Source organism: Sprattus sprattus (genome assembly GCF_963457725.1).
Source record: "Sprattus sprattus genome assembly, chromosome: 16".
Lineage (NCBI taxonomy): Eukaryota > Metazoa > Chordata > Actinopteri > Clupeiformes > Clupeidae > Sprattus > Sprattus sprattus.
In genome coordinates this window covers 6,840,717-6,860,382 of record NC_137914.1, presented here as the reverse complement: position 1 = coordinate 6,860,382, position 19,666 = coordinate 6,840,717, and the positions used below count along the sequence as shown (strand labels likewise).

At 45.2% G+C, this 19,666-nt stretch overlaps 2 protein-coding genes across 2 annotated transcripts in view; one reads left to right on the top strand and one right to left on the bottom strand.

Moving 5' to 3' along the window:
• LOC308377749 (dynein axonemal heavy chain 8-like) overlaps positions 1-17,237 on the top strand; it is a gene marked incomplete at both ends in the record, with an annotated part of 32,401 nt that extends 15,164 nt beyond the window's left edge. Inside the window, 44 exons of the mRNA XM_080854486.1 lie at positions 18-264; positions 572-813; positions 1,025-1,165; positions 1,338-1,569; positions 1,768-1,910; positions 1,999-2,133; positions 2,300-2,422; positions 3,093-3,306; positions 3,526-3,635; positions 3,746-3,909; positions 4,378-4,570; positions 4,696-4,818; positions 5,041-5,171; positions 5,382-5,535; positions 5,646-5,810; positions 6,021-6,247; positions 6,442-6,560; positions 6,678-6,781; positions 7,439-7,615; positions 7,776-7,943; positions 8,176-8,391; positions 8,516-8,653; positions 8,927-9,054; positions 9,222-9,393; positions 9,508-9,663; positions 9,870-10,025; positions 10,193-10,375; positions 10,989-11,094; positions 11,330-11,582; positions 11,759-11,949; positions 12,099-12,220; positions 12,446-12,564; positions 12,902-13,104; positions 13,241-13,314; positions 13,409-13,561; positions 13,722-13,877; positions 13,989-14,105; positions 14,191-14,292; positions 14,417-14,577; positions 14,782-14,938; positions 15,776-15,928; positions 16,297-16,486; positions 16,643-16,764; positions 16,950-17,237. Of these exons, the coding sequence (XP_080710612.1) occupies positions 18-264; positions 572-813; positions 1,025-1,165; positions 1,338-1,569; positions 1,768-1,910; positions 1,999-2,133; positions 2,300-2,422; positions 3,093-3,306; positions 3,526-3,635; positions 3,746-3,909; positions 4,378-4,570; positions 4,696-4,818; positions 5,041-5,171; positions 5,382-5,535; positions 5,646-5,810; positions 6,021-6,247; positions 6,442-6,560; positions 6,678-6,781; positions 7,439-7,615; positions 7,776-7,943; positions 8,176-8,391; positions 8,516-8,653; positions 8,927-9,054; positions 9,222-9,393; positions 9,508-9,663; positions 9,870-10,025; positions 10,193-10,375; positions 10,989-11,094; positions 11,330-11,582; positions 11,759-11,949; positions 12,099-12,220; positions 12,446-12,564; positions 12,902-13,104; positions 13,241-13,314; positions 13,409-13,561; positions 13,722-13,877; positions 13,989-14,105; positions 14,191-14,292; positions 14,417-14,577; positions 14,782-14,938; positions 15,776-15,928; positions 16,297-16,486; positions 16,643-16,764; positions 16,950-17,237 (7,128 nt within the window). The remainder of the gene's footprint in view (positions 1-17; positions 265-571; positions 814-1,024; positions 1,166-1,337; positions 1,570-1,767; positions 1,911-1,998; positions 2,134-2,299; positions 2,423-3,092; positions 3,307-3,525; positions 3,636-3,745; positions 3,910-4,377; positions 4,571-4,695; positions 4,819-5,040; positions 5,172-5,381; positions 5,536-5,645; positions 5,811-6,020; positions 6,248-6,441; positions 6,561-6,677; positions 6,782-7,438; positions 7,616-7,775; positions 7,944-8,175; positions 8,392-8,515; positions 8,654-8,926; positions 9,055-9,221; positions 9,394-9,507; positions 9,664-9,869; positions 10,026-10,192; positions 10,376-10,988; positions 11,095-11,329; positions 11,583-11,758; positions 11,950-12,098; positions 12,221-12,445; positions 12,565-12,901; positions 13,105-13,240; positions 13,315-13,408; positions 13,562-13,721; positions 13,878-13,988; positions 14,106-14,190; positions 14,293-14,416; positions 14,578-14,781; positions 14,939-15,775; positions 15,929-16,296; positions 16,487-16,642; positions 16,765-16,949) is intronic.
• Positions 17,238-17,402: 165 nt separating this feature from the next.
• Positions 17,403-18,632, bottom strand: saysd1 (SAYSVFN motif domain containing 1; the record flags this gene model as incomplete). The annotated part of the gene is made up of 2 exons (XM_080854521.1): positions 17,403-18,245; positions 18,417-18,632. The coding sequence occupies 2 exons, from the start codon at positions 18,630-18,632 to the stop codon at positions 17,922-17,924; spliced, it is 540 nt and encodes a 179-aa protein (XP_080710647.1). The 3' UTR covers positions 17,403-17,921.
• Positions 18,633-19,666: the final 1,034 nt, after the last annotated feature.

Genomic DNA, 19,666 nt, shown 5'->3' with positions numbered 1-19,666 from the left:
TTGTCTTTGGTGTTCAGTTATACGAAGCATCCCGAGTGCGTCACGGTCTCATGACCCTGGGCCCCAGCGGGGCGGGCAAGACCACGGTCATCAACATCCTGATGCGCGCACTGAGTGACTGTGGCACCCCCCACAGAGAGATGAGGATGAACCCCAAAGCCATCACGGCCCCCCAGATGTTTGGCCGACTGGACGCCGCAACCAACGACTGGACGGATGGTATCTTCTCCACGCTGTGGAGGAAGACTCTGAAAGCTAAGAAGGGTAAGTGTTCATCAGGAAATTATTATAATTAAGTATGTCGTCAACTGCTTACCCAGGTGGTGAAAAAACATGAAAGTGAAAAACAAAACCCAAAGCACAATGGTAATGTTGAATGTATGATGGCAGTTTATGTTATGTATATGTCAGCCATAAAAAGTATTTTTTCCATAGTGATAAAAATGCAATTCAGTGCATGACATTGATGCAGTCTTATACTTAAACTTAACTTAGCAAAGAAGTCTGCCTGGTGCAGCGTCAATCTACAGTTCTCAAGATCCTAAGGGATTCATTCTACTCCTGGATTTAGGTGAGAACATTTGGATTGTTCTGGATGGCCCTGTGGACGCCATCTGGATTGAGAACTTGAACTCTGTCCTGGATGACAATAAGACGCTAACCCTGGCCAACGGTGACCGTATCGTCATGTCCCCCTGCTGCAAGCTGGTGTTTGAGGTGCACAACATGGACAACGCCTCCCCGGCCACTGTGTCCAGAGTGGGGATGGTGTTCATGAGCTCCTCTGCCCTCAGCTGGAGGCCAATCCTACAGGTACACACTGCAGCCAGACCTGATCATGCCTTAGCAGGTTTGGAACTATAAAAATAATTTTATATAATTTACAATGACTTGAACAATTTGGTGTGAGAAGTCACTGTGCTCCATTTGACTCACAGATATGAAATATGTTTCATACATTATTAATTTACTCATGCACCATACTGTTTTTTTCAATGCAGTTCTACTGATTTTTCCATAACAGGGATGGGCTTACAAGCGCAGTGCCCAAGAAGCTGACAACCTGATCAGTTTGTATGACAAGGTGTTTGAGGATGCATACCTCTTTGTGTGTCAAAGCCTCAAACCGAAAATGGACCTTTTAGAGTGCAACTACATCATACAGGTATTCTGCATGTATATTTCTGTCTGACATTAGTACCTAAAGTAGTCATATTTATGTGTGTTTGCTGTGCTTTTTTATATGGACATAAACATGTGTGCTTGCCTGTGTGTGTGTATGTGTGTGTGTGTGTGTGTGTGTGTGTGTGTGTGTGTGTGTGTGTGTGTCTGAATAGTCACTGAACCTGATGGAGGGCCTGATCCCCACCAAAGAGTCTGGTGTCGTGGTGAGCACCGTTCACCTAGGCCGGCTCTTTGTCTTCTGTGTGATGTGGAGCCTGGGGGCGCTGCTGGAGCTGGAAGGCCGCAACAGCCTGGAGGCCTTCCTCAGGGAGCACAGTAGCAACGTTAACCTGCCCCCGACCAAGCCCGGAGAGACCATTTTTGAATACATGGTCAACCAGAACGGTGAGAGCGTCCTTGGTCACGTCAGCCATTTAGCACTGGTACAATGACTGAGTGTAAGATGTAGCCGTAAAGGTGCAGTGCGCGTTTTGATACACTTTTATGTCATTTTTTGCAATTTGCTCCTGGCAGACAGTGCCTTTAATACGTGGGATTTGTGTTGTGTGAGGTGACGTTTTGAGATGAATTCTTGTACTCCAGGTGAGTGGGACCACTGGAGCACATATGTGGTGGAGTATGAATATCCGACTGACTACATCCCTGATTACTCCTCCATCCTCGTGCCCAATGTGGACAACACAAGGACCAACTTCCTGATCGAAACAATTGCAAAGCAGCACAAAGTAGGCAGGCTTTCTAAAAATGAAGAATGATTTTATGCAAGAATGATTGGGACAGATTAACTGTTGTGATTTGGACTTTCCCATACAGGCTGTTCTGCTCATTGGCGAGCAAGGAACTGCCAAGACTGTCATGATAAAGGGTTACACAAAGAGATATGACCCAGAAACTGACCTGTTCAAGTCCATGAACTTCTCCTCTGCCACTGAACCCGCTATGTTCCAGGTAGGCAGGGCTGGTCAGTGTGTGTGTGTGTGTGTCTGTCTGTGTGTGTGTGTGAGTGTGAGAGTGAGAGAGTGTGTGAGTGTGTGTGTGTGTGTGTGTGTGTGTGAGTGTGTGTGTGTGTGTGTGTGTGAGTCTGAGTGTGACTGTCTTCTTCACTGGGTTGCAGCGCACCGTGGAGAGCTACATTGAGAAGCGCATGGGCAGCACCTACGGCCCTCCTGGGGGGCGACGGATGACTGTCTTTGTGGACGACATCAACATGCCAGTTGTCAATGAGTGGGGCGATCAGGTGTCAAAAACCACACTCATATCCCTTCCACTGACCATGCAAACCATGATACTTGTTCTTATCTTTACATTTCAGTTCTGTTACTGCCACATAACTTCTGTTACTACTAGACACTTCTGTTACTACCACATTACTTCTGTTACTACCACCAGTGGTGGAGGAAGTACTGAAGTTTAGTACTTAAGTAAAAGTACAAATACCCAGCACAATATATACTTAAGTAAAAGTAAAAGTATTACATCAACAATCCTTCTTAAGTAAAGGTAAAAAGTACTTACTTTTAAATTTACTTTAATTATTAAAAATAAAAGTACTCACGCAATGGGTTGTCTCTCAATGTCTAGGCTTTGCAATTTTGATAAAGAAGGCAGATATAGCTACTGGTAATACTTATGCCTCTACAGATGTCACTACTAGTAATAATTATAAACAACAACATTTGTTTTTTGGAATGGTTGGTGTACTTATTGTGCTTACTCTATGTAATACTGTTCACACTCTAACTTACAATTCTGCGGATGACAAGTTATCTATCTAGACACTTCTGTCACTACCACATTACTTTTTATGATTCAGTCGACTTTCTCCCCAGTGTGCTGAATTACATCATGTGTGTTAATGTGTTAATTCTTGGGAATGTGACTAACGTACTAATGTCATTGCCTTTAAGATCACCAATGAGATTGTGCGTCAACTGATGGAGATGACGGGTATGTACAGCCTGGACAAACCTGGAGACTTTACCACCATTGTGGACGTGCAGATCATGGCTGCCATGATCCACCCTGGGGGTGGCCGCAATGACATCCCCCAGCGACTGAAGAGACAGTTCAGCGTCTTCAACTGCACACTCCCTTCCAACAGCTCTATTGACAAGGTCTTTGGTATGTGCTAGTAGTTCATAAAACCACTGTGTAACACCAAAGCATAGCATTACCATTCAACAGCCCCTTATTAATAACCAATGATGGCAGTATGTTGTGGAGTCAGGAACGGACTATGCTGCTTCATTATGATAAACCCCACCTGTCTGTCAATTCAAAATACAGAAAGATATTTAAAAATAACAATAATTGTATTGTTCCCGCTCTGTGTGTCCTCAGGAATTATGGGTTGTGGATACTTCCATGAATGCAGAGATTTCAAGCCACAGGTCTCAAATATGGTCAGCTCTCTGGTGTCTGCCGCTAGGATTGTCTGGCAATGGACTAAGGTAACAAGAAAGAATTTCTCCTCTCGTTATTGTCATGGCAAGGTTGGTTCGGTTCCTGTTTATACTGTAAAACTGGTTCCCCTTTAACCTCCTGGCATTTTGACCTGCAGGTGAAAATGTTGCCCACTCCTTCAAAGTTCCACTACTTCTTCAACCTGCGTGACCTGTCTCGAATCTGGCAGGGCATGCTCAACGTCAAGGCAGGGGAGTGTGAGGACATCACAACGTTACTGGCTCTCTTTAAGTGTGAATGCACAAGGGTGATTGCAGACAGGTGAGCCAGAGCTAGAGTGTGCCTCCACCCTTCAGACCTTGTTAAGCCATTCTTTCTCGAGCTTTTCTTAATAACAGAGACAGTAATAAATGTTGAATCAGTCTCAGGAACATACTACTTTGTAACTGGAACTGAGTCTTGCTGTCATTCCCTGCCTGGCCATGACAGATGTGCCAAGTCATTTTCTCCAATACTTTGAGAGCTACATAGTGTACATTTGAGTAACAAGAAAACGATTTCTGCTACTCTTTTGCTTGAACTGTCACTTAAAGTTTTTGAACTCACTATGGGCATCAACAAACAAAACCACCAAAGCAAAATGTACAACTTGTGAAGACCTTCGGCTTAATGCTGCACTCTTGTGGACAAAAGCTACATTGTATCCACTTAATTGCTCAAATGCACGGCTGATTGAAATGAACTTTTCTGCAATATCCTCTATCCATGCTGTGTTCCACTGGCGTGCAGGTTCGTGTGCCATGAGGACAAGGTGTGGTTTGATAAGGCCATAACACGCGGGATCCAGGAGCATGTGGATGCCAACCTGGTCCCACAGATCCACCCCGATCCTTACTTTGTGGACTTCCTGCGAGAGGCTCCAGAGCCCACGGGGGAGGAGGCGGACGACGTCTCTCTAGATGCACCCAAAGTTTATGAGCTGGTATGGTCATCGCAGTTAACTAGCACAGAATAAGCCCTCCATTCCACCAACAGGGACTATAATAATCATTGCTCATTGAAAATGTAAATATCAGCTATAGATACTGTGTACGCTTTTGTTTTTAGATTCCCGGTTTTGAGTTTCTGTCTGAGAAGCTCCAGGTCTTCCAGGGCCAGTATAATGAGGCTGTCCGAGGCACCAGCCTTGACCTGGTGTTCTTCACAGATGCAATGACTCACCTCATCAAGGTTCCTTCACTCTCAGTGTCTCTATTTCTCTTTCAGTCCTACCATTCTTTATTTCATCTATTAATCATGCCATTAATCATCGTGCCTGTCTCACTTCAGCTCACCTCTCATCTCTTTGGCCTTTGACCTTATTTCACAAACAAATACACACACACACAAAATGGAAAACTTGTAAATAAAAGAGAAAACTAAGTTGTTATGTGTGTATGTGTCTGTGCCCAGATCTCTCGGATCATTCGGACTGATTGTGGCAGTGCTCTCCTGGTTGGAGTAGGAGGCTCAGGGAAGCAGAGTCTCACTCGCCTGGCCTCGTTTGTCGCAGGCTACCATATCTTCCAGATCACACTAACCAGGTCTGGAGAGCAACTCTCTATCTGATTTAATGTCAAGTTACCTTGCAAGAAGCATACACTTTGTATCAAGTAAAAGTGTAAAGTTTGATGGGGTAAAAATGTTTATGAAATACAGAAACATGTTTAACGTATATTAGTACAAAGTATAGTATAAATAACATTTCTGTCTAAGTAGAGGTATCATTTTGTTTACTCGTCTTGTTCTATTAGAACCTACAATTCCACCAACTTGATGGATGACTTGAAGGTGCTGTACAGAACAGCAGGTGCTGATGGGAAAGGCATCACCTTCGTCTTCACTGACAACGAAATCAAAGACGAGGCTTTCCTGGAGTATATCAACAACGTCCTCTCGTCTGGAGAGGTCAGCTCCGAGTTTGCTAGCATATCATTATTTGTAGAACGTTTGTCCATTTGCAGCAACCCAATTTTTTGCTCCCTCTACAAAGTGTGGTTATGTGTTACGTACCACAGGTGTCTAATCTGTTTGCACGTGATGAATTGGACGAGATCACGCAGAACCTCATCTCTGTGATGAAGAAGGAGTTGCCAAAGCAGCCACCCACCTTTGACAACCTCTACGACTACTTCATCTCCAGAGTCAGGAGGAACCTCCATCTGGTCCTGTGCTTCTCCCCGGTCTGTCTCAGCCATTTAACACTCTCCTCCAATTCCTCCTGTAGCTGTACATGTTCGCTATTTCTCACATCCCTTTTCATTGTTATATCTATCTCACATTTTTAACTCCATGCTAGTCTTATGTGCCACTAAATAAATGTCTGAAGACATGCTAACATATCCTAGAAGAGCTTTGGGGAACTAAGTTACTTTTACACGGCATTCTTCCAGGTGGGTGAGAAGTTCCGAACGCGCTCGCTGAAGTTCCCGGGGCTGATCTCGGGCTGCACAATGGACTGGTTCACACCCTGGCCCAGCGAGGCCCTGGTGGCTGTGTCCCAATACTTCATGGCGGAGTCCCCCATGGTGTGCTCCCCTGAGGTCAAGGCAGCCGTGGTGAAGACAATGGGCATTTACCACGACAAGGTGTCCGTCACCTGCGACAGCTACTTTGAGAGGTATTTCCAAAGTTGTCAATGTCACTTCCCAGCAATAGTAATATCAGTGGAGAGCTTTTAATAAGAAAAGTAAGTAAAATGCATGGACAAAGTTAGCCAGATCAACAAACAGAAATATAAGGAGGGGAAGTCAAACCACTGTTTGGACAGCTGCTTATGTAGACCCATGAACCAAATGTGAATTTTCTTTCCAGATTCCGACGAAGGACACATGTTACGCCTAAATCCTACCTGTCCTTCATTAATGGGTATAAAACACTCTATGCAGAAAAGCACTCGTTCATCAACACCCTGGCTGAACGCATGAATGTTGGTAAGAACCCAGCCCCTGTACACCAACACTGTCTGTATTAAACCTGCGCTAGAAACCTCATACACCTGATTGTTGAGATTTTTGCGAGTCATTTCAGCCAATGTGTTTGCATGGCAGGTCTCTCCAAACTGGTGGAGGCCAGTGAATCAGTGGCACAGCTATCTAAAGACCTGGTGGTGAAGGAGAAGGAGCTAGCTGTGGCTTCTGTCAGAGCAGACAAGGTAAGGGGCTCTTTCACCCCTGGACAGTTCTCCTGGCTCAGTCCCCACAATATTAATGCAGTACTTCCTATTATTACGCGGCTCTTCTTAATGCTGTAGAATGCTCCATTCACTTGAATGGGGCTTCCCAACGTTCTGCGGTCAACTATTTTCCGATAACTGACCGTTGCTATGCACTTAATGACCGCTGTCAAGGAAAGTGGCCTTTTTGCCTCTGATTCACATCTTTCGTAGCACTCCGCAAGTAGTACGGTAACTTATCAAGGGAGTTTCAGCGGACGGTTGAGCAGCTGTGTTCTAAAGAATTTTCAACTGTCTTTGAAGTTCAACGTCTTTGTCGAACTATTTCTCTGCTTTTTAACACTACGTATAGTAACAAAAACAAATACATTGTAAAAAGACACACTGTGTTAAGTATTTTTTTTAGTTTTAGCCGTATAATAAGCGGGATAATGTATAGAACGCCGGTCATTGTCAGGAAAATAAGCCCCTTCACGGTGAATCAACACCCCTCCGCTTCGCGTCGGGGTGCTGTTCGCCCTGTCGGGGCTTATTTTCCCGACAATGACCGGCGTTCTATACATTATCCCTTACCTAGCTCATACACCTGTATGTGTTATTACTGAGAGCAGCGCTGCATATGTGTGCTGCTAATAGGTGTTGGCAGAGGTGACGGTTAGTGCCGAGGCAGCCTCTGTGGTGAAGAATGCGGTGCAGGTGGTGAAGGACAGGGCCCTGAAGATTGTGGAGGGGATTGAGAAGGAGAAGGCATATGCCGAGGTCAAACTGGAGGCTGCTAAGCCTGCCCTGGAAGAGGCTGAAGCAGCCCTGAATGTAGGCCTGAGTTTGCATTACCTCACATTTGCTTTGTATTAATATCTCAGCAGTGGCATACAAATATATTAGGCTACTCAAAAAGCTACGTAATTCATGGTTAAGTTAAACAAAAAATCACATGTATGAGAAAAACTGAAATTCTGTTTGTCGTGTGCAGACCATTAAAGCTTCAGATATTGCCACCGTGAGGAAGCTGGCCAAGCCCCCTCACCTCATTATGCGTATCATGGACTGCAGTCTGCTGCTTTTCCGAAAGAGGTTGGACACTATCACCATGGACCCTGAGAGGCCCTGCCATAGGCCCTCTTGGAGTGAGGCTTTGAAGGTATAACCTCCACAGACCAGATCAGAGATAGCCTAGGCCTAATTCATTTCCGCAGACTCTGATTTGGTTCATAATGTAATTTAATGCCTTGGACTCAAGACACTTTTACACTAAACCAAGTAATCAAAAGCCAATTATGTGCCAATTTTCTTAACATTACGAGATTTTTGCAGCATACATTCAAAGCTTGTACATAAGGAGCTCCAGTCTAAGCTTGTCTCTTCTTCGACAGCTCATGAGTGCCAGTGGCTTCATGGCCTCCCTCCAGCAGTTCCCTAAAGACACCATCAATGAGGAGATGGTGGAGCTGCTGGAGCCCTACTTTGTCATGGAAGATTACACCCTAGAGAATGCCAAGAAGGTCTGCGGTAACGTGGCAGGTCTCCTGGCCTGGACGAAGGCCATGGCCACCTTCTTTGGCATTAACAAGGAGGTCCTGCCCCTAAAGGTAAACTCGAGCAACAGCAAGGACTTTTTCTTTCATGATCGTGGTCTTGGGTGCACAAAATGTCGAGAGCTGGCACTGATGAGAACTGACACTGATGAATGTGTGTGTATTTCTGTGTGTTTAGGCTAATCTGGTGATCCAAGAGGGCAAGTTCACAATCGCCAATGCAGAGTTGATGGGAGCCCAGGCCCAGCTGGATGAGAAACAGGCCGAGCTGGACCTTGTGCAGGCCAAATTTGATGCTTCGATGAAGGAGAAGCAGGTAGGAGCTTTCTTCTAAGCGAGATCTTCTCACTTAGTAGAATTCTACTACTCCGATATACAATTGAATAGCCATAGAGCCAAGTGGCATATCATGCCATAGGAAACATTCTTGTCTCAGTGACAATAGTAAGGTCCCAGAGTGGGAGGATTTTGATTCTGAGGGTAAAGGTGCCACTGGGGTATGAACGCAATGAGGAGGGATATGTGTAGGAGTTGCTTTAGGAGGAAAGATGAGTCAGAGCTGAGTAAAAGAGCTGTCGATGGCTTGCAGGACCTGCTGGATGATGCAGCCTCATGCAGGAATAAGATGCAGGCAGCCTCCGCCCTGATTGATGGGCTGAGTGGAGAGAGGGTCCGCTGGACAGAGCAGAGCAAAGAGTTTAAATCACAGATCAACAGGTAGGCCTCTCTCCTCTCTGTCTCTCTCTCTCTCTCTCTCTCTCTCACTGGCCTAGGGGTAGTGAGGACATAGGGCCCTCTTTACATCTTAAAGGTCAGTATTACTGGGGCAATGCTCTGAGACTCATTCCCTGTGTATAAGTAATTGCCTTTCTCTGTCTGTGTAGGCTGGTGGGAGATGTTCTCCAGCTCACAGGCTTCCTGTCCTACTGCGGACCCTTCAACCAGAGCTTCCGTGACATGCTGCTGAAGGACATCTGGAAGTCTGAGCTCCGTAAATGGAAGATTCCCTTCACTGAGAACCTCAACCTGATCTCAATGCTGGTGGACCAGCCCACAGTACGAGCTTATATCCTCATTCATACACACCCCTCGTCAGCCTGACAGAAGGTCGAGTCCCTGAAAAGGCCAGAGAGAGCCTCATAGAGTTTCCTATTTTTTTGTTTCCTTCAGATCAGTGAGTGGAACCTGCAGGGGCTTCCAGGAGATGACCTGTCTGTCCAGAATGGCATCATTGTCACAAAAGCAGCCAGATTCCCCTTGCTCATTGACCCCCAGACTCAAGGAAAGGCTTGGATCAAAAATAAGGAGAAAGCCAATGACCTGCAGGTACTGTGCTTTAGGCCTTCTTTTACTCTCTTATACTGTGCAAGTGCCTACCAGAAGCAAGTACTATGTCTTTGATTTAAAATTCATTGTCACGTCACTAATCAATATTCATCGATAGTTCACGTAACGAATGTAAATCAATAATGTTGGGCACCCAACTCACACATCATGTTATTGATTTCTTTATCGTTGTGTCTGCTCCTCAGGTGACGTCCCTGAACCACAGGTTCTTCCGTACCCATCTGGAGGACAGCTTGTCCCTGGGCAGGCCACTGCTCATTGAAGATGTGCGTGAGGAGCTGGACCCTGCACTGGACAATGTCCTGGAGAAGAACTTCATCAAGTCTGGCTCCACTTTGAAGGTGACACAGAAACCTCTCCTCTCTCTTGCATCTAGCACTTAAATACCATTGCTCCACCTCATGCCTCTAGTTCAATGCCCACGCTCTGAACACTTTTGCAGCTAATGCTTACATGATGTTTTGTGTGTTTTTGTCCAGTTGTGTGACTAAGCTCCTCGTTCCTTCAGGTTAAAGTTGGAGACAAGGAGACAGACGTCTTGAGTGGCTTCAGGCTCTACATCACCACCAAGCTGCCCAACCCAGCATACACTCCTGAGATCAGTGCCAAGACCTCCATCATTGACTTCACTGTCACCATGAAGGGCTTGGAGAACCAGCTGCTGGGTCGTGTCGTCCTGGCTGAGAAATACGTAAGATCCCCAAGGGGCTTTGTATTGTTCTTTTTCTCTGCGCCCTTTAGCAGTAAGGGCACAGCATGTTCATGTGTAGTATGGTGTGTCTGTGTTGTGTTTGAGTGTGTAATAGTCTCATGTGTAGTATGGTGTGTCTGTGTCTGTTTGAGTGTGTGATAGTCTCATGTGTAGTATGGTGTGTCTGTGTTGTGTTTGAGTGTATTATAGTCTCTTGTGTAGTATGGTGTGTTCTGTGTTTTTGAGTGTGTGATAGTCTCATGTGTAGTATGGTGTGTTCTGTGTTTTTGAGTGTGTGATAGTCTCATGTGTAGTATGGTGTGTCTGTGTTGTGTTTGAGTGTATTATAGTCTCATGTGTAGTATGGTGTGTTCTGTGTTTTTGAGTGTGTGATAGTCTCATGTGTAGTATGGTGTGTCTGTGTTGTGTTTGAGTGTATTATAGTCTCTTGTGTAGTATGGTGTGTTCTGTGTTTTTGAGTGTGTGATAGTCTCATGTGTAGTATGGTGTGTTCTGTGTTTTTGAGTGTGTGATATTCTCATGTGTAGTATGGTGTGTTCTGTGTGTTCGAGTGTATGATAGTCTCATGTGTGTGCTGTGTATGACTAATTAGGAACTGGAGGCAGAAAGACTAAAACTCATGAAAGATGTGACAGCCAACAAGAGGAAGATGAAGGAGCTAGAGGATAACCTGTTGTACAAACTTAGTAGCACAAAAGGTACTTACCCTCTGTTGTACTCTGTGCTCTTACAAAGGTCCCTTTTTCTTTCCTTATCCATATGATATGTGAGATGTTTCACTGGATTTGTGATGTTTCAGGTCTGCAAGTTTTCTGAGGTTGTGCTTCTGGGATTTCTCTGAAGTTGCTACATAGCTCTAATTGCGTTTGCCTTCATTTTTGGCATCTCTTGCTTGTATTGTATGTGATGTAATCTGGTTGTGTGTATGTTAAGGTTCTCTGGTGGATGATGAGTCCATGATTGGCATCTTGAGGGTCACTAAGCAGACGGCAGGAGAAGTGAACGAGAAGCTACACATCGCCGCGGAGACAGAGGTGAAGATCATCACAGCACAGGAAGAGTACCGGCCTGCAGCCTCTCGTGGCAGCATCCTCTACTTCCTCATCACAGAGATGAGCATGGTCAACGTCATGTACCAGACTTCCCTAGCGCAGTTCCTCAAGCTCGTTGATCTCTCCATAGAAAGGCAAGCTTCACATTCAGTCCTTCATTCATGACTCGTTTGCCTTGTTTACCTGGTTAGATCTATTCTATTGTGGTACATTCTATTCTATTCATTTATGTTTTCATTTATAAGGTCATGAAGACATTTACAAAGGTGAAATCATTTAATTAGACTTAATGGCTTCTTTTGGACTGCAGGTCAGAGAAGTCTCTTCTGACTCAGAAACGAATCTCAAACATCATTGAGTACCTGACCTTCGAGGTGTTCCGCTACACGGTGCGCGGGCTGTATGAGAACCACAAGTTCATCTTTACTCTGTTGCTAGCGCTCAAGATAGATCTACAGAGAGGCAGCATCCAGCACAATGAGTTCCAGACCCTAATCAAAGGTACATGCATGGGAGAGACTTACAGCTGGCATATTCCAGTAGAAACAAGTGATGGGATTCAAGGGTATCTGTGTGTGTGTGTGTGTGTGTGTGTGTGTGTGTGTGTGTGTGTGTGTGTGTGTGTGTGTGTGTGTGTGTGTGTGTACTAGGTGGAGCTGCCTTGGACCTGAAGGCTTGTCCAGCCAAGCCATTCCGTTGGATCCAAGACATGACTTGGCTCAATCTGGTGGAGCTCAGCAAGCTGCCTCAGTTCACTGAGATCATGAACCAGGTCTGACCCACATACACCCACTTAAAGCTACACATAGTCTTGCTCATGCACAGCTTGCTTAGCATTCTAGCATCTGATTGATTTGCATCTAAGAGAGCTTAAATGTTAGCTTGTAGCAGTGTGATAAATTGTTGATTTAGGTGTATGCTAGGGTTTGTTTATTATATTAGGTTAAGACCTTCTGTAGATTATGATGAATTGGTGCCGTGTTGGTGCACCTGGCAGGTGTCACGGAATGAAAAGGGCTGGAAGATGTGGTTTGACCTGGATTACCCAGAGGAAGGGACGATTCCTGATGGATACCATGACTCCTTGGATGTCTTCCACAGGCTGCTGCTGATCAGGTGACCGAAACTTACACACAACACAAAAGATGAGAAACTTTTAATACTTTTAGTACGTTTAATACCTTTAGTCTTTTTTGTACTGGAAATCAGCCAGGAGAGAAGTCTTGTCATGTTTTGCCGATCTAATCAGAGTTAAGATAAACATCTTTATATCGTTTGCGGGATAAAAACACTTCCATCTTCTTATATCATAGTACTAGGGATCTATTATGATAAAGTCAGCTGTTGGTAGAATACTCATTCTGCAAAGTAATTTTTTAGTCTTTCATTCCGTCTGAAGATCTTGAATTCAAAGCTGGCATTGGCTTATTGTGAAGTGACACCTACTTCTTAGGTCCTGGTGCCCAGATCGCACCCTCTCCCAGGCCAGGAGGTACGTGGGTGATTCGCTGGGCATGCGCTTTGCAGAGCCCGTCATTCTCAGCCTGGAGGCCACCTGGGAGGAGAGTGACACTCGCACCCCTCTTGTCTGCTTCCTGTCTATGGGCTCTGACCCCACCAATCAGATTGAGGCATTGGCTAAGAAACTACATCTGGGTAAGCTGATGGCCATAGGCCCACATTGTCTATTCCAGGTATTTATAGTAAGGGGAAAAACCCTAACCTGTGAACTTTTAATTGACCATAGACAGTGTAGATTAGTTAATTCAGACTTTTTTGTTTGTATGTATAGAATGCAGGGCCATATCAATGGGACAGGGACAGGAGGTGCATGCTAGAAGGCTTATACAGACATCCATAGCACAGGTGATGGACTCTAAACACACTCTCTCAAATTACACGGAACTGTATCCATCACATGACCATTAACATGTGTGCGTGTGTGTGTGTGTGTGAGCAGGGAGGTTGGGTGTTGCTGCAGAATTGCCATCTGGGGCTTGATTTTATGGAAGAGTTGCTGGAGACAGTGACCACAGTAGAGACCATGCACGCCACATTCCGCATATGGATCACTACTGAGCCCCACGATCGCTTCTCCATCACTCTGCTGCAGGTACTACTACAAATGGATTTATTTTCTTTTTATGTTTTCAGCACTTTGAAGATATATACATGGGTAGTTTTGCTGGAGTGTAGTGTATTTTGGTATATTTTAGCTCCTGTATATGGTCTCCTATCCATGTATGGTCTTCTGACATCTCACTGTCTCTCAGTCCTCCATCAAGTTCACCAACGACCCGCCACAGGGTGTCCGTGCTGGCCTGAAGCGCACGTTTGCAGGCATCACTCAAGACCAGCTGGATGTCAGCAACCTGCCCATGTGGAAGCCCCTGCTCTATGGGGTGGCCTTCATGCACACTGTAGTCCAGGTGAGGCACTCTGCCCCATACACTATATCCATATATCATACTTTATGTAGGTAGGGCGTACTTAGATTAGTTAGATACTGAATTGCCTCATATCCCCTGTCTAACATATAGGAGCGCCGTAAGTTTGGGCCTCTGGGCTGGAACATTCCCTACGAGTTTAACTCGGCTGACTTCACAGCCAGTGTCCAGTTTGTGCAGAACCACCTGGATGAATGCAGCCCCAAGAAGGTGAGTTTGAAGCATGTTCCTCTCTGTTGTAGTGAGACTGGAGGGGCTCCAACAACACTATCTGACCTATGCCCTCACTCTGCAGGGCGTATCATGGGTAACTGTCCGCTACATGCTGGGAGAGGTGCAGTATGGAGGCAGAGTCACAGACGACTACGACAAGAGGCTCCTCAACTGCTTTACAAGGGTACTGTGGTGTTTTTTTTTTTTTTTTTTTTTTACAAATAAATGTAATAATATACTGTTATTTTCAGTTATGTACTGTATGTATAAGATGGCCCATAGCTGTAACGCTCTGTTTGCTTTGACAGGTGTGGTTCCACGATAAGATGTTTGATCCATCCTTCTGCTACTACACGGGTTATAAGATCCCTGTGTGTAAGACACTGGAACAGTACATGGAGTACATCGCGACCCTGCCATCCGCAGACACACCCCAGGTCTTTGGTCTGCACCCCAACGCTGACATCACGTAAGGCCCTCCTCTCAGCGGCCCTTACGCAAACAACATTAGCCATCAATAAGCATAACCCTGACTACTCTTTTTAGGGATTTGGTCATTTTTGCAGTGAACATGTGAAGAATAATTGGTCCCCTGAAATCCATCACACAACCCGAACACCAAATACAGGTCAAATTCTCTGTAATGTTATTACACCTCTGTGATGATTTTCAGCTACCAGACTAACACATCTGCCGAAGTGCTGTACACCATCACCAACATCCAGCCCAAGGAGAGTGGTGGAGGTGCTGGGGAGACGAGAGAATCCATTGTCTACAGGCTGGCATCGGACATGCTGGAGAAGCTGCCTCCCAACTATGTGCCTCATGAGGTGGGCACAGCCATATGTGTATTGTAATGATGTTCAATATGCCAGACTAGCTGTTTGTAACCCTCACAGGCTGAACGTTTGGATGTTAGAGCTGCTGCCGAAGTCCAAAGTATACTCCCGTGTATATGGCTACGTTAAGGTCCACACACACTGCGCACGACGCACATTTCTTCACCAGCATATTCCGCGCAGACTGCCCACTTGTACTTGTGCGTGTTAACTGCACATGTGCATGCAAGTTTTAAAACACTGGCTCACGGTCAGGAGAAAACAAAATCACTTTACACTATTTATTCACTTAGCGGCTCTTTTTAATTTAAGTGATGTACAGTACAGAGCCAATAGTAGTATGAGTATGTTTGCTCCCTTGGAATAAAACTATTGGAGACCCGCTGATAAAATAAGTTAAATTTATTTATTTCACGCTTCAGCAGATCATATCTGATTAGATTATCCGCAGTGCATAGCTGCTTACCTGGGACTGAGAGGAAGAAGAAGTCTGTCTTAAAGCAACACAATGTGTTTATGTAACAATTAGCCACTTTTTGAGGTGTGTTATAAGAAACTACTTTTGGTATGATCTTCAATCATCATTCCCGCTAGTTGTCTATGCTATGCAAAAATGAAAAGGAAAGCCTTCATATCAAGACATTATCGGCAAAAGAGGCCAATTAGCAAGCTTTTTTTCAGTGCCAACTGGGCTGTTGGTGGTGTGTGCAAGGTTTTTCGCATGCTTTTTATGTAGTAACTTTGGTAGTTTTAGACCAGAACTTTATAATGCTGCTTTAAGTGGATTTCATGTGAAACACAATCATTTAACTCTGTGTTTATGTGCAGGTGAAAGCACGGCTATTGAAGATGGGCGCACTGAGCTCCATGAACATCTTCCTAAAACAAGAGGTGGACCGCATGAACAGGATCATCGCCGTGGTGCGGACCAGTTTAACAGACCTCAAGCTGGCCATCGAGGGGACCATCATCATGAGTGAGGTCAGAGTTCTTAAAATGGCAACCATTCACACCACAACAGCAGACAACTCCATATTCATGCTTTACTTCAGGAGGGATAAACAGCCTTTCCTGATGTTAAGAGATTGGGGGAGTACTATAAAATCAAGGCCATTGCAGGTGTTCGAACACAGCGAAAGGAAATCAAAGTTGTTGAAGCTTAGAATTTAAAAGGGAGGGCTGTATCTCTCCTATTGTCATTTTCACAGCCTTGGGAGTCTCAACTGAGCCCATCTTCATAACCCTTTAGCATGTTTGTGTACATCTTTGGTCCTAACCGGGGAAGGATGTCAGAGCTGTTGTTAGATCTGTTGTGTTGTGATCTGCTGCTGTTCCTGTTTCTCTCGTAGAACCTGAGGGATGCTCTGGACAACATGTACGACGCCCGTGTGCCCAACCTGTGGAAGAAGCTGTCCTGGGAATCCTCCACACTAGGCTTCTGGTTCACCGAGCTGGTAGAGAAGAACACCCAGTTCCAAAGCTGGGTGTTTGAGGGTCGACCCAAGACCTTCTGGATGACCGGTTTCTTCAATCCCCAGGGTACGCCATTAAACACAATGATAATGGAATTTGAAGCTGGGTTTCACAAAACAGCTCATCCTCATGTCATAAATGCTGAGTGTATGAGAGGACTCACATGTTTTTGATGTTTTGTTCTCTTCCGCTGTGGGTACTAACTGTTGTCTGTCTCCACAGGTTTCCTGACTGCCATGAGACAGGAAGTGACCCGTGCTCACAAAGGCTGGGCATTGGACACAGTCACTCTGCATAATGAGGTGCTGAAGCAGATCAAGGAGGAGATCACCTCTGCACCTGCCGTACGTACCCACAGCCCTTACCCACACCAACACACATCAGCCAATCTATTAAGAACATCTCCTAGATGTCCTATACACATTCTACCTCTAGAGCTTTCCATCTCTCACCCCATACCAAAAAGGTGGTGGTGTCTTGCGTGGCAACTACTCAATGCTCCAATTCCCTCTTGGTCTCTTCACCACAGGAGGGTGTCTACGTGTATGGCCTGTTCCTTGATGGTGCCGGTTGGGACCGCAGAAACTGCCGTCTGATCGAAGCCACCCCCAAAGTGCTCTTCACGCCCCTGCCTGTGGTGCACATGTTTGCCATCAACTCCACCGCCCCCAAGGATCCCAAGCTCTACATCTGCCCCATCTACAAGAAGCCCCGCCGCACCGACCTCACCTACATCACCGGCATCGTCATGCGCACCACTCAGATACCAGAGCACTGGATGCTCCGAGGAGTGGCTCTGCTCTGTGACATCAAATAAACACACAGCCACAGCCACAGTGCAAGGCTCTACTGGGAGTCCTGACACGCGCCGTTTTATGTTATTAAAATCCTTTTCTTTATTAATGTTTAATTGGGTTTACTGTTACTATTCCCCGTGACACAGGATGCACACAGCAGTTTGACAGCCGGATTTTAATTAGTAGCAGTTGTGTCACAAATGCACATATATCGAAGAGGTCGTATCACAGCAGACAGCCCTTCATTTGCTGACCCAATATTAATAAGAAATGTAGAAATTGCACACTAGCCCTACACTTTAAGTAGAGGCATTATTAGATCAAGAAGAACACTGGCATATTCCAACTGCGTTAGCCTTACATTTGGGCCACTAAATCAGCCACAGGTGCAGAAGGCATACAGCTGCATTTGCCTCAATAGAGTCATTACAGCATTTTATACAAAACAAAATACAGCATTTCATACCAAAAATACTTAATCCATATTGGACCAGTTTTATTATCCAATTTATTATTATTATTATTATTTTTTTTAAAGTGCGATTCAGACAACTCCAAGGAAAGGCTGTTTGCAATTGCCTATCCTAACATTATCCAAAGAGAATTGAGAGATACAAATGCTAGTGAGCGGAGCCCATTTCTGTTTTGCCCTGTCAAGTTAAAGCTGCAAAAAGCAGTCTCTTCTTTGTGCATGGGCTGTAACTTCATCTGTTGGCTAATGGTCTGTAGCCCATCTCACCTTCCAACTGCTCTGCAGTCAGAGCACCAAGGAGCGGCTGACAGTCCGGGTTAAACACCGAGTAGGCGCTGAGTTCACCCGGTCGGCGCTCCGTGGGGGCTCGCAACCCCTCGTACAGCCAGTAGAAAAGAGAAATCAGGAAAAAGGGGAGTCCGAAGTCAAGTTCTGAGAAAAGTCCAAGGAGTACCAACCATAACAGCACCTTGAGGACAGTGAGGTTGGTAATAGCTAAACGTTCAACACCTAACCACCGTCCGAGGGCGCTTTCCATCCACCAGTCGAGGTCCAGCTGCAGAACAGATAGATTGCGTTAACCGGTTAATGTTGTGTTAGTGACTTGTTTGTAAGCAAAATGACTCTACACATGTTTGAACTACATACTCATAATGAAACGGTGACTGTGATCCATCAATAACATGGGACGCACTAATCACCAAAGGCAGTTGTCTTCTGGACTTACACGAGAATGCCCTGCTGTCGTGGCAGGGACACTGGATGTGTTCACCTTTGGAGGCAACTGCTTTTCTTCAGTCTTTTCGTTTGTGGTCGACTCGGATACGGCTTGTTTCTCCGATGACACAGTTGGAGTTTGTTCATTTTGTTTGTATCTGTTGTTTGTAGCTTCAGTTTTTTTACGGGCACGGAACTCTGCTAGTCGCTGCTCCATTTCCTCCATATGGTAGCATGACAAGCTATAAACAGGAAGCTGATCTTACCCTGAAACACAGTTCCGCTAAGGCTTGTTTCCACACGGTCTTATTTACATTTGGGGAAAACAAACGTGGTTTCCGGTGTTGCAGGAACGCTAAACGCATTTTAAAACCTTTTCACCAGGGCGGTAGCGCGACTCTTCATGTTTTCTTATTCACCGCATAGAGGGCGCAAACAATTGCAAAAAATAAGCCTTGATGTTTAAGTGGCACGAGGTTATGCAGTCTGTCGGTCTCTGCGCCATACAGTAATGTCCTGCTCGTTTGGTGTCAGGTGTGTAAAGGGGTGACGACCGAGGTTAAGTTAGCTTGGTATTAAGTTACATTCGCTTTACGTTCTTAGGTGGATGTATACCTGTTATTTCAGTTAAATTAACTACTTACACATTATGTCATGATGCCTAATGTTGAACACAATTACCTTGAGGCATAATGCTGTGTCTGATATGGTATTTCAAAATAAAAGCCCGTTCCTTGATCGTAACAAATCTTGATGTTCTATGCATTACACATTAGTGACTTGGGGGCAAGAAACTAGGAGGGCATGAGCTGCTAGGATAAACCGTCACACACAAACACTAAGCCAGGCTTAAATCTTTATTCGTAGATCACTTTAAGAGTAACAAATGCATTCATTTTCATACAATTTTCCTTCCCTGCATTCACAACATTTCTTCATTCTCTAGGCCATCCAAGGATTTAGACATCATCCCTCAAGGAGATGAAAAGCTAATACGGGACATTAAGAAGGGGGGTAGGGGGTTCCTATATAAGTGTATTGGAGTGGGCGCAGTAATCGCTCATTCATTCATCCATTTACTGAAAGGAATCGACCTTCAAGTAAAATCTGCAACAAGGAGCAGCAGCAGCAGTCCAGTGTTCAGTCACGCCCTCAGCAGGCTTCACACAAACACAAGTTAAATTAGGAGGCAGCAGCTTTCAGAGAGAGCAAAGCAGTTGGTTCAACTCTCTAATGCTGCAGACATACACACAAACACAC